The 12,996-nt window shown below is 39.2% G+C and overlaps 1 protein-coding gene across 1 annotated transcript in view; it reads left to right on the forward strand.

Moving 5' to 3' along the window:
• The first annotated feature begins 355 nt into the window (after window positions 1-355).
• GABRP (gamma-aminobutyric acid type A receptor subunit pi) overlaps window positions 356-12,996 on the forward strand; it is a 42,825-nt gene continuing 30,184 nt past the window's right edge. Inside the window, exons 1-3 of the mRNA XM_070738263.1 lie at window positions 356-641; window positions 8,530-8,629; window positions 12,000-12,115. Coding sequence (XP_070594364.1) covers window positions 8,574-8,629; window positions 12,000-12,115 — 172 coding nt within the window. The 5' untranslated portion in view covers window positions 356-641; window positions 8,530-8,573. The remainder of the gene's footprint in view (window positions 642-8,529; window positions 8,630-11,999; window positions 12,116-12,996) is intronic.

The following is a 12,996-nucleotide window of genomic DNA, read 5'->3' on the forward strand; positions in this document are numbered from 1 at the left end:
GTAAGATAAAATACAGAAAAAAGTATAAGGGCAGACTAGATGGACCATGAGGTCTTTTTCTGCCGTCAGACTTCTATGTTTCTATGTTTCTATCTAACAGACTTAATACACTCCACAGTGTGTACACAATACGATAAAAAGCGCAGCAGAACAGAACTTAAATCCACCTGCAAGGAGTTTCTGATGATCTAAGGGAGAAAAATTGTTGGGGTAAAAATGTTGGGACATAAATGATGAATGGGTCAGGAGAACAGCAGAGGGAAGAGGTGGGGCTGTGCAAATAGCGTGACAGGTTAAGTTCTAAGCAAGCCTGCAGAGTCCTACTTCAATTGCAGTTTATGCCCCTCTACACAAAGGGGCTTCACCTGCCTGGGTGGCAACTAAAGCACCAACATCTATTTTTAAGAAAGTTTAGAAATTGATTGATCTCAGACTGAAGTGACCGGAAGCAGATTAGTTGAAACCAAAAGAAAGGACCAATTTGTTTGCGAGAACGTTACTGAAAGAATCCAGTTTGTGTTAAGAGCTTAAAAAGCAGAGATACAAGTACATAGCCTTTTAGTTTGGCTGAAACTATAAATACATGGACGGACAGCTCAGGAAGATAAGTAGATGATTTGCAGGAGAAGGATGAACTGAAAGTAAGTATTTTTTTTTCTTCCTTCCATCAGTCTTCTTGGGTGGTTTAATTTAACTGCTTTTGTTTCCAACACATCACCCTGCAAGAGCTAATGTATTGTTCTGAGAGTTCTGTCTATTTTTTTAAAGGGCTTCTCATAGACATAATAGCAGCCCTCTCCAGCCTGGTGTTTTCCAGATGTTTTGTATGCATTGGCTTGGATCGTTGTTCATGTTGGCTGCCAATGTTAGGCGCTGTAGTCCAATCCACACATATGGAATGGGAAAGAACGGCTCCCGACTTGCTGCTACACTTCACTGCTGCTGGTTGAAAGAGACGGGGAGAATGAAAATTATAATTAGAGAGGAGAGGAAGTTCTAGTAAGACTTATTTGTATGCCGCCCTGTCCTTAGGGAGTTGGGTGGCATACAAATTGAACTAAATAAAATAAAATAAATCAATTATTTTTCCAGTCTCGGTTTATTTGAAAACTGGGTAGCATGGTCTTGCTGTCACTGATTACCATATTTTTGGACCAAGGCACACCGGTGTATAAGACGCACCAAAATTTCAAAGAGGTAAGTAAGGGGGGGAAAGTTTTTTCCTCCCCGGACCTCCCAAACCCTCTGCAAGCCTCATTCTTTGCAAAAACAGGGAAGTTTTTGCCTTCTCCAGCCCCAGGAACACTCTGCAGGCCTTCCAAGCCCTCTGCGTACACCATTTTTGTGAAAAACAGGCCTATTTCTTTCAAAAATGGGATGCAGGGGCAGGGATTCAGGAGGCCAAAAATGGCTATATTCAGTGTATAAGATGCACCAACATTTCCACCCTCTTTTAGGTGATAAAAAGGTGCGTCTTATACTCTGAAAAATATGATAATCGTAGTAACTGGTTTTTTTAAAAAAGAAATCCCTTGAATAAGGAGGTGTCTATATTCTGATTATTATGGATCTAAGTTGAAAAGATGGTCTTGGTCAGTCCTTGGGTCCTAACAACTGGCCATTCTTTGCTGTTGTTGTTGTTATTATTATTATTATTTATTAGATTTGTATGCTGCCCCTCTCCGTAGACTTGGGGCGACTCACAACAATAACAAAGACAATGTAAGAACAAATGTAATAATTTAAAAAACACTAAAAAACCCATTATTAACAGTAAGCATACACACAAACATACCATGTATAAATTGTATAGGCCCGGGGAAGATGTCTCAGTTCCCCCATGCCTGACGGCAGAGGTGAGTCTTAAGAACTTTACGAAAGTTGATTCAGATTGTCTAATTAATGGCAGATATGAAACAGACGAACCAAGATTAAAGAGGGCAAGATAGAGATAAACGGGAAAGACCCTAAAAATACGATAAATACAAAGTGGTTCTCGACTTATGACCACAGTTGGGACCAGAATTTCTGTTACTAAGTGTGTTATATGATTTAACAATTTATGAACATGGCTTCTAAGCAAATCCTTGCAGTTGTTTAGTGAATCACATGGTCGTTAAGTGAATCCTCTTTGTCTCCTTCCTCTCTCTCCTCCCATTGACTTTGCTTATTGGAAGCTAGCTCAGAAGGTTACAAAGGGCTGTCACCCAGTCCTGGGATACTGCAACGTTTGTAGATACCTGCTGGTTGCTAAGCACCTGAATTCTAACTATGTGGCTGTGGGTATGCCACAAGGTTGTAAGTGTGAGAACTGGTCATAAGTGACATTGATCTTCAAATCCCTTGCAAGACTTCTTCCCGTGACATCTTGCATTTATTCATTTATTTTTATTTATTTATTCATTTGTCCAATACACAAACACATACGAAGAAAAATAGACATGTGGTAATATATATAAGGGTAAAGGGAACTTAGAGGAGAGGATATATGAAAGAAAGAAAATATATATGATAAGTGAGAGAAAGGAAAGACAATTGGACAGGGGACGAAAGGCACACCAGTGCACTTATGTACGCCCCTTACTGGCCTCTTAGGAACCTGGAGAGGTCAATCGTGGAGAGTCTAAGGGAGAAATGTTGGGGGTTAGGGGTTGACACAATTGAGTCTGGCAATGAGTTCCACGCTTTGATAACTCGATTGTTGAAATCATATTTTTTACAGTCAAGTTTGGATCGGTTCATATTAAGTTTGAATCTGTTGCATGCTCTTGTGTTGTTGCGGTTGAAGCTGAATTAGTCATTGACCGGTAGGACGTTGCAGCATATGATCTTGTGGGCAATACTCAAATCGTGTTTTAGGCGCCGTAGTTCTAGGCTTTCTAGACCCAGGATTGTTAGTCTATTTTCGTAGGATATTCTGTTTCGAGTGGATGAGTGAAGGGCTCTTCTGGTGAAATATCTTTGGACATTTTCAAGGGTATTGGGGAAAAATAAGGCATATGCCTGGCTAATTTTCACGAACAAAAAAGTCTTTAGCTCAATTTTGGGCTCTTTTGCTTTTTCAAATAGTTTCACACAACTCTAGCCTTAATATACACAGTTTCAAATTCAAGGCCTCTTTCCAGATTTGGCCCACCATGAAGGCCTGACAATTTCAAAGCAAACAACTTAAAACAAGGGGCATGAAACTGTCCTGGTTCATTCATAGAGATTGTTTTGAAGCATAATCTTTGGTTCATACAAAACAACAACCTGATATCATATCAGCATGGAATTAAACACTGATTAAATTACCTAATTTGAGAAGACAAGAGGCCACATGATTTGAAAGTCTGCCTGACCATGGGCTAGCTTTTCCATGCCCTGATGTGCAATCTGGTTGGATTTTTTTAAGCTATAATTATTCTTATGGTGACTTTTAAAAAAAGAGAGAATTGTGATAGAATTGTATATTTTCTATATCACCCATCTCCCTTCCGAGGAGACTCTGGGCTCCTGAATGAGCATCTCCATATAGTATATATTTCCCCAACTTTTTTCTTGTAACGTCTTTGCATATTTTGTGGCATATAGTTAAAATACATTTTGTTATGCTGACTACGTTCAAATTGTGGTATGTTTTAAATGAGATTTTGTGAGAGCAAGCAGCTTTCTTCATTGTGTGAAGTATTAATTTCATGTAATCAGAAATAACACATGGTGCAAACATAAGCAAGTTTATTGAAAAAGAGAAATGCATCGTTTCAATACTGCATTCCCATATAGCATTCCATAGCATCACACTCTCCAGATGGGTCTGAATACAAATTAAGACTATGATGTCTGGGTTTTAAAAAAAAAATCTGGTCAACCGCTAGACAGCTGGAAACAGAAAGTTTTCTATATTTCTGCACTGCTGCACTGCAGATTTTTGTAGCACTAGAACAGAAGCTTTATTACAAATCCCATTATGTTTAGCAAACAGCCTGGACAATCAACTCAGTTGTAGAAGTAGAAGTGGGTTCCTCCCAGGGACGGGCTACGAGCTGGAACAGTGGGAACATCGTTCCGGTCCCGGTAATGGAGCGTGTAGCTTCGCTCCATTGTTGCCAGGCATGCACAGGCCATGCAAAGGCAACCAGTGCGACTCCGGTAAAAAAATACCGGTTTTTATGTTGCCATGCATGCCTGGCAATTTTTGCTGGCGGAAGAGCGTCCACGCACTGTTCTGCCGGTGCTCTCTGGTAGAAGCCTCCCGAAAATTCAAGGGTACAAATTTCAGACACACACATGTTTGAAAATTCAAAACAATGTCCTTTATCACAAAAATCAAAATAAACAAAGCACCCTTTTTGTATTGCAAAGAGCACTCTTCCCCAAAACAACCTTGTTGGCTGTACAAGTCCCTTAATCAGTTCTTAATCAGTACTTAGCTAGTAGCTGTGAAGAAACGTCACAGCTCCCCTTCTTCCCACAAAGTGAAACACACACACACTGTGCTTTGGTGTCAAAGGCGTGAAAAATCCACAAAGTTCAGACACAGTGAGGCACGATCCTGAAGAACTGTGATCAGATAATCTTCCACAACGGCCAAACTAGCACGCTGCTATTTATAGCAGCAGCTCTAATTACTGGAGTCCCACCCAAACACAGGGGGCCTCTCTTATCTCCTGTAATATTTCCTCAATTGGTCTCTTTGATGCATAAGTCTGTGCCTGCATGGGTCTAACACTTCGTCATCTGAATCGACCGAAGATAATGGTGATTGGCTTCCTGGGCTGTGTGCCAAACCCCCCTCTTCCAAGTCACCCCCACCTTCTTCTTCATCCGAGGAAACTGCACTCCCTGACTCTGCCGGCAACAAAACAGGCCTAGGACATGTTGACGTTTCCCCTGCCTCCACCTCCACATTCCATGGGGCAGGAGCTGGGCCAGAGCCAACCACAACACGCACAAGATTTTGGCTGCTGCACATGAGCAGCAGCCAGAACCTTGCTGCAGCACCAAGAGTGGCAGCTGGGGCCAGCAGCAAAGCCCACCCCTATGTGGAAGCTATGGCCTAATACATCCAGGCAATATGTCTTCTATCCAGTGAAAGGCTACCAAAATTTTGACTACCACACTGTGGGTGTGGCTTATGCAGGACGCCCTGCATTTTCTTTTAACATCTTTCAGTGCAAATTTGGTGCTCTGGGGTGGAGCTCCATTTTCACTACCCCACTGCGTCCCCCCCCCAATCCAGGCAGTAGCCCACCCCTGCTTCTGTCCCATTCTAGTTCTCATGGATTCAGGGGGGAAAACCCAATTTGGTTAATTAATTTAAATGGTTAAATAAAACTGGAATGGTCTTCTGAATCCAATTGCTATCTGAGTTGAGTTTTATGAATGACTGGCAATGTAGCCACAGAGTTTTGTGTGTTAAGAGCAGGAATGCATTTAAGGGTGAACTTTGAGGGGTGTCATTAAATGTTTGTTTTGGAGGGTGGCACGGGCCTCCCTTTGACAACAACAGCAGCAGCAGCAACCTTTATAAGCCAAGCAGGGAATGTCTGCTAACTGGCCAGCATTTTAAAATAAGCATTCCAAAATGGAATCTTTGGATGCTTAGTGAAATGTCTCTAACCAATAAGAAAAGACATCCAGCTACTGTGACTCAACTTCCAGACAATTCTACCTGGATGACTGAGAATGTTCATCAATGTTCCAAATGGATGTTTTTTTCACTTTTCCATTGATCAATATCAATATGAATCAGAGATTCGCCATCACTGGCCTGGGAGATATGACTTCTTCTACTCTTTTTTTCTGCATAAGACTTGTTTAGTCATATAGCAATTTATTATATATAATCAATGGTGAAACTCTCATCCACTAAGTGTTACATTGTTTAGTGAAAACCTTAATTGAGACGTGTCATGCGTATCTGGCACCAATATTTAAATTCGGGGAGGAAATTTTTTTCCCCATGTTTCATGAGAGTATCTTAGAGTTACCTTTCACCCTACATCTTCTATGTTTGTTTATGGAGCTGCTGCTGTTGTCACTAATTTGCAGTTTAACCAGGGGTGAAATGCTACTGGTTCGGTTATACCGGTACCGACAGTTGCTGTTGGTTTGTAGAACTGGTAGCGGCGGCAGCGCAAGGCTCCGCCCACCCACCCAGAGGTTGCCATTTTTTCTTTTTAACCCTCTCCACATGTACAAATCCTTGTGCGCATGCACAGAAGGTGAAAAAGTGTGAGCATGAAGTGCACCTGTGAAACACAAAGTGTGCATGGGCAAAGCACACACTTCCAAACATAAAGAAGATAAGTAGATTTCACCACTGAGTTTTACCATTATTTCATTGCTAATATGTTTATGGTTTAATTTGGAGTGCATGACATCCAGAGCAGAAGAATTCCATGAAGCAAAATGTTTTCCCCCTCCCTTTATCATTGATCGATATCAAGTAACAATATCACCTTAAAAACAAGGAAGTGAAAGCATCTAATTCTTTATTTTGAAATTATTATTTTCTTTTTAAAAATAAAACAAATGAAAGTGGAAAAAAGAGAGCGAGACAGATCAGATGAGGTGGGGTATCAATGAATATGGTTGTCCAACCTTATTTCATAATAGTTTTTTTCCCAACAGTTTCCCGAAACCTTAGTTGAGATTTCCATCCAGCTAAGAATATGTCACAGAAACTAAAGAAAAGCACAAATAGATCCATGCTATTCAAGCTCTGGCCCTCAGTAACTTGCAAGTAGCCTTTGATTTGTTCCTATGGTGAACCATCAGATGGCTTTCAGGGCAGTTGGTCCACGATTACTGACCATCTTATGAAAGGAAATATGCTCCCAGAAAACTCTCAGAAAACCTTCAAAGGACACAACTTTTGAAAGGCCTGAAAAATACACATTCCCTGAGGTGATCTTGGTCCATTGTTTTCTCTTGGTGATCAAGAAGGCCCCGAACAACATAAAACAAAGGCAACAGCCACATGCTAAATGATCGTCTACCATTCATGGTTGGATGAGGTTTTTAAAAATGTTATTTTCTAGGCCTAAGCCAACAGACCATGCCCACTCCCATAAAAATCAACAGAACCACTTTAAAAACATGGCATTTTCATACTTTTTTTCCAAATAACAATGCCTTTACAAATGAACCAACAGACTGTGGCAACATCAAAAATCAGCCCTCACACAGAGGTTACTATAACTTGAGTTGATGGCTTTCCACCCCTAAGTTTGTTTTTACTCCAGACCTCTTAAATCACAGATTCCGGCATCCAATACTAAATACTAGATTTGTCTGGAGATGGACTGTAAATACTTTCAATAAAAAATTAAAACACTATTCATGAAATTAAAATGGAAAATCATTTGGAATACTTTTTAACATCATTTGCCATAGCTATAGCTGCATGAATACTTCAAGAAGCATCTTCTGCAAATATTAATTTAAATGCAAATATATATTGATATATAACAAACTTGTAAAACAAATACAGTGGTACGTCTACTTATGAACTTAATTCGGCCTGTGACCAGGTTCTTAAGTAGAAAGGTTTGTAAGAAGAAGCAATTTTTCCCATAGGAATCAATGTAAAAGCAAATAATGTGTGCGATTGGGGAAACCACAGGCAGGGTGGAGGCCCTGTTCCCTCCCAGGAGATTCCTAGGGAGGCTCCACAGAGGCTTCTCCTTGTTACAATTTCGGAGGCTCAGGTTTGTAAGTAGAAAATGGTTCTTGGGAAGAGGCAAAAAAATCTTGGACACTTGGTTCTTATCTAGAAAATTTCTTAAGTAGAGGAGTTCTAAGGTAGAGGTACCACTGTATTTAAATGTACTGTATATTTAAGTTACCTTTAAATCTAGAACATTGTTAGCTAACTAAAGATATTGCAGGTTAATGGGGAAATACAAATTATTATGCTAGCACATAATAAATTGATATAGTTCTAAAAGGCATTGACTGTTCAATATTTACTTACAGAGAAAAAAAATACAAAATCTTCAGAAGCAATATTTTAGTAGGCCAACTTGTATGAAATTAAAGGCAACTTTGAAGTTTTAAGAATGCGGTATTAGGCTCAGGTTGATAGTGGGGAATATATCCAATTGTGCAATGTCAGTTATTAACTGGAGTTATGGGGATCTTTCAGACATGCAAATGAATATCATCCCATCCAAGGTTACAATAAATGTGCTCCCATAATTTTATGTAGTATTGAGGTATGCAAAGCTCTTGGCTGAAAGACAAAAGAAAAATCAGGTAAGATAATCTTTATATGAGCAAAACTGGATATGATCTGAATTGTTATTCTATCTCAGTGTTTCTGAACCTTGGCAACTTGAAAATGTAAGGACCTCAACTCCCAGAATTCCCTAGCCACACATTTTAAAGCTGTCAAGATCGAGAAACACTGCTTTAGTATTTTTTTTTTAAATTATCTAGTGTGAAAGCAGATGGAAATTCTTAGTTTCAGTAAGTTGATGTAATGGCCTCTTTTGCTATTTTGCTAGAAAATTAAATTTGGCATTTCCCTGCTTTTCTTCATAGACTATAAGTGAAGAATTACATCCAGCACCAAAGAATCTTCACAAATGTACCACAGTTATTATTTTTCCAGCCTTGTGTGGCTCTTTCTTCTATGTCAAGGGTAAGTTGAAAAATACATTCAGCACAAGAGTGTATTTATTCAGTTTATTCAGATTTATTCAGTTTATACTTTAATGCAAATCTTCCTAATCTTCCGTTCCTGAACACGAGACCTTTTGGAATTCACTTTATTCCGAATGTTGTGATTCACTTCTCCAATCAAAACATGCATCTAAAATAAATGAATAGAGAAAAGTACATATAAAAATTCATGGGACAGTGAAATACCCATCGAGAAATATATTATATTAGGGAAATTGCAGCTAAAATGTGCACTTTATGTCTGTACTATGAAAAATGAGCAGATTGCTGCAAAAGCAAGACAGAGGGTTTAGCCTGGAAAAAATAAGACACTGTGAGGAACTACAGTTGGCACCTTTTTTCATTTTTTACTACAGGTTCTACATTTAGGCAAGAAAAACCAAATGCACAGGTATAGCATAGGGTGGTACCTTGCTCAAAAGTAGTAACTGTGAGAGGGACCTTGGAGTCCTAATGGACAACCATTTAAATTTCCCCTTATATAGAGCGCTGGTGAGACCACATTTGGAATACTGTGTTCAGTTCTGGAGACCTCACCTACAAAAAGATATTGACAAAATTGAACGGGTCCAAAGACGGGCTACAAGAATGGTGGAAGGTCTTAAGCATAAAACGTATCAGGAAAGACTTAATGAACTCAATCTATATAGTCTGGAGGACAGAAGGAAAAGAGGGGACATGATCAAAACATTTAAATATGTTAAAGTGTTAAATAAGGTTCAGGAGGGAAGTGTTTTTAATAGGAAAGTGAACACAAGAACAAGGGGACACAATCTGAAGTTAGTTGGGGGAAAGATCAAAAGCAACATGAGAAAATATTATTTTACTGAAAGAGTAGTAGATCCTTGGAACAAACTTCCAGCAGACGTGGTAGATAAATCCACAGTAACTGAATTTAAACATGCCTGGGATAAACATATATCCATCCTAAGATAAAATACAGAAAATAGTATAAGGGCAGACTAGATGGACCATGAGGTCTTTTTCTGCCGTCAGACTTCTATGTTTCTATGTTTCTATACAGGAAATAGTATAAGGGCAGACTAGATAGACCATGAGGTCTTTTTCTGCCATCAGTCTTCTATGTTTCTATGTTTCTAAATATGAGCCAGCAGTGTGCTGCAGCTGCCAAAAAAGCCAACACAGTTCTAGGCTGCATTAACAGAGTGATAGAATTAAGATCACGTGAAGTGTTAAAATCACTTTGCAATGCCTTGGCAAGACCACACTTGGAATAGTGCATTCAGTTTTGGTTGCCATGATATAAACAACGCTGAGACTCTAGAAAGAGGATAAGAGAAGAGCAACAAAGATGATTAGGGGACTGGGGGCTAAAACAGTGATAGCGAACCTTTTTGGCACTGAGTGCCCAAACTGGAACATGCGTGTGCTGGAGCACCGGAAACCTGAAGATCAGCTGGCCAGTGACCATGTGCTTTGGCCAGTTGGTTTTCGGGTTTCCAGCACTTCTACTTGCATGAAGACCAGCTGAAGCAGCTGGCGACAGTGTGCGTGTCCACAGAGAGTTCTGTGTGCTACCTTTGGCACGTGTGCCATAGGCTTGCCATCACAGCTCCTATTCTATTCTATTCCATTCTATTCTATTCTACTCTACTCTACTCTACTCTACTCTATTCTATTCTCTACTCAACTCTACTCTTCTCTACTCTATCCTCCCTTCCCCTATCCTCCCTTCCCCTCCCCTCCTTACTTTACTCCACTCCACTCCACTCCACTCTACTCTATATTAAATCTATTTTGAAATAGCTGGGGTTCAAGAGAAATGACCTAATCATTGTCTGTCATGTCCAACCTTTGGCACTCCATGGATCAGCACTTTCCATGCCCCTCTATCTCACACTGCCTGTTTGGATACGCTGTAGTCATCCTGATATTCTCCTTTACATTGTCCAGCCAGCAGGTACTAAAGCTGTATCTCCCAGTGCAAACACAATGGCTCGATGTTCCAAGTTCAAAAGATCTCGGTATTACTATTTTGTCTGCATTCTTCTCAAAAAATAACTCTGAGCCATGCGTTCCCTAGATTTTCATAGTTAATGATTCCAAGGAAGTGACATTTTGAACCTCTCCCTAATTAATCCGATATTTGTTATTGTTTTTTGCTCTGCTTATATAGCCTTCGTTCCTCATTCCATTGCTCCTTCTGTTGCAATTATCACCTTGCCCTGTTTATCGTCTTTTCAAGTGGTCCTATCTAATTAGCCCTTATCTAATTGATGATTAGTAAGTATCAATTATTGTTACTCAATTTGGTTTGGTGAGCAATACAAATCTGTTAGGGCGCCAGTTTAAATGTTTTTTCATCTTTCCCTAAACATCACCTGCCTGTTCCCTAAACAGTACCCTGCCTAACGACTACTTCAGCTTCAACCGCAACAAAACAAGAGCATGCAACAGATTCAAACTTAATATTAATCGCTCCAAACTTGACTGTAAAAAATATGACTTTAGCAATCAAGTTGTCAAAGCGTGGAACTCATTACTGGACTCCATAGTGTCAACCCCTAACTCCCAACATTTTTCCCTTAGACTGTCCATGATTGACCTCTCCAGGGTCCTAAGAGGTCAGTAAGAGGCGTGCATAAGTGCACTAGTGTGCCTTCCGTCCCCTGTCCAATTGTCTCTCCTATATCTCATATATATTTTCTTCCTTTTATATATCTCCTCCTCTATTCTTCATTGACGCATTTTATTCGTATATCTTTTCTTCTATCCTTTCCTTGATATATATTACTAGATGTTTATTCTCTTCAATGTGTATTGTGTATTGGACAAAATAAATAAAAAAATATTTTTTTTAAAAAATTCAATACACATTTTCACAAAGCAGGCCTTTCTCAGCATCTGCAAAACACTTAAGGGTTAAATTTAAAATTTGCATGGTTCATGATTTACTGCCTTTGGTCATATACTGATTTGTTGTTGATATTGTTAAATAACTTATTTTATCAAGGTAATTCTATTTTCTACTACCATCACTAATTTAGGGATCAATTATTTTAATATTATCAAAAGGCTAATTTAACATACCGGTACTCTCTTTTAGAAAACAGGAGATAAATGTGCAGTTTATATTTAGTACTTGACAGGAAGTGAAAAGCAGGACGGCAACTTCCTAGCGAAGTCAAGATGAATAATCTTTATTTGGCTTTATTTATTTATTTGTTTACCATATGGCATCTACAAAGGTCATGCAATCAATGATATACATATTTAGTTTAAAGAAATCTTTATTTGGTTGATGACCAGCACAATTTCATAGCAGATAAGCAATGCCACTACTATACTATTTTTTTCCTCCTTTACAGAAAGTTTGTTTTGTGTCAAAAAGTTCACAGTGCTGACTATCCAGCTGCATCCTACCTCCCTGGATTTGGAAATCTTACTAAGGGATACAACAAATATTTACGGCCAAATTTTGGTGGTACGTCATTCCTGTGGTTTCAGTCAAACAACACAATCATTTGTCCTTTTAGGGAGAAATTATTTTCCTACTTTTCTATAGTAGAATAATGTTAGATTTTTGGGTGTGATTTGTGCTGTACATACTCCTGATCAGTTGGAGGATGATGAAGATATTGAGGACTCAGATTCAGATAGTGTTTATAAATTAGGGGGGGGGGCGGGGTTACAGGTAGTAAAACTGGTGGGAGACCAGCCACAGGATGGGGCTATGAGTTCAGGATCTAGTGAGGGAGAATCAGACGCTCGCTGGGTTAACCCTAAATTCAGAAGGGCCCAAAAACGTAGAGAGCAGAGGTCTGGAAGAAGATATTAAGGAGAGGAATGGGTTAAATATTGTAGTGATGTATTTGGCACGTCAGGGGGTCAGTGGAGAAGAAGGGTGGAGTTTCAACATTGCCGAAAGGAAAAATGGATGTGTTTTTGCCAGGCTAAAGTAAGCGAAAGTATTTTATATTGTTATCAGTCAGTGCTACTGTTTTTTCAAAGTTATGCTGTTAGGAAAATAAATCTTGTTTAAGTGAAGCAGAAGGAGGAATGTGAGAAATGCAACTAAGAGAGAGATAACGGACCGAGTGCTGTATGGAATGTGTTTGAATTACAGGAGAGCAGAGAAATAAATGGAGTTTCTTTATTCATGAAATGATGCATTTAATAAGAATTATTTGTAATTGCTAAATTTCTACCAGAAACCAGAACAATTTGTTCCTAGCTAGACTATTAAACTCAAGGTTCCAAACTAGATTGAGGAAATACGACTTCAGCAACAGGGTGGTCAATGCCTGGAATGCACTACCTGACTCTGTAACTACTTTCCCAAGCCCCCATTACTTTAACTTTAGA

This window comes from Erythrolamprus reginae, chromosome 1, assembly GCF_031021105.1.
Source record: "Erythrolamprus reginae isolate rEryReg1 chromosome 1, rEryReg1.hap1, whole genome shotgun sequence".
Classification (NCBI taxonomy): Eukaryota; Metazoa; Chordata; class Lepidosauria; order Squamata; family Dipsadidae; genus Erythrolamprus; species Erythrolamprus reginae.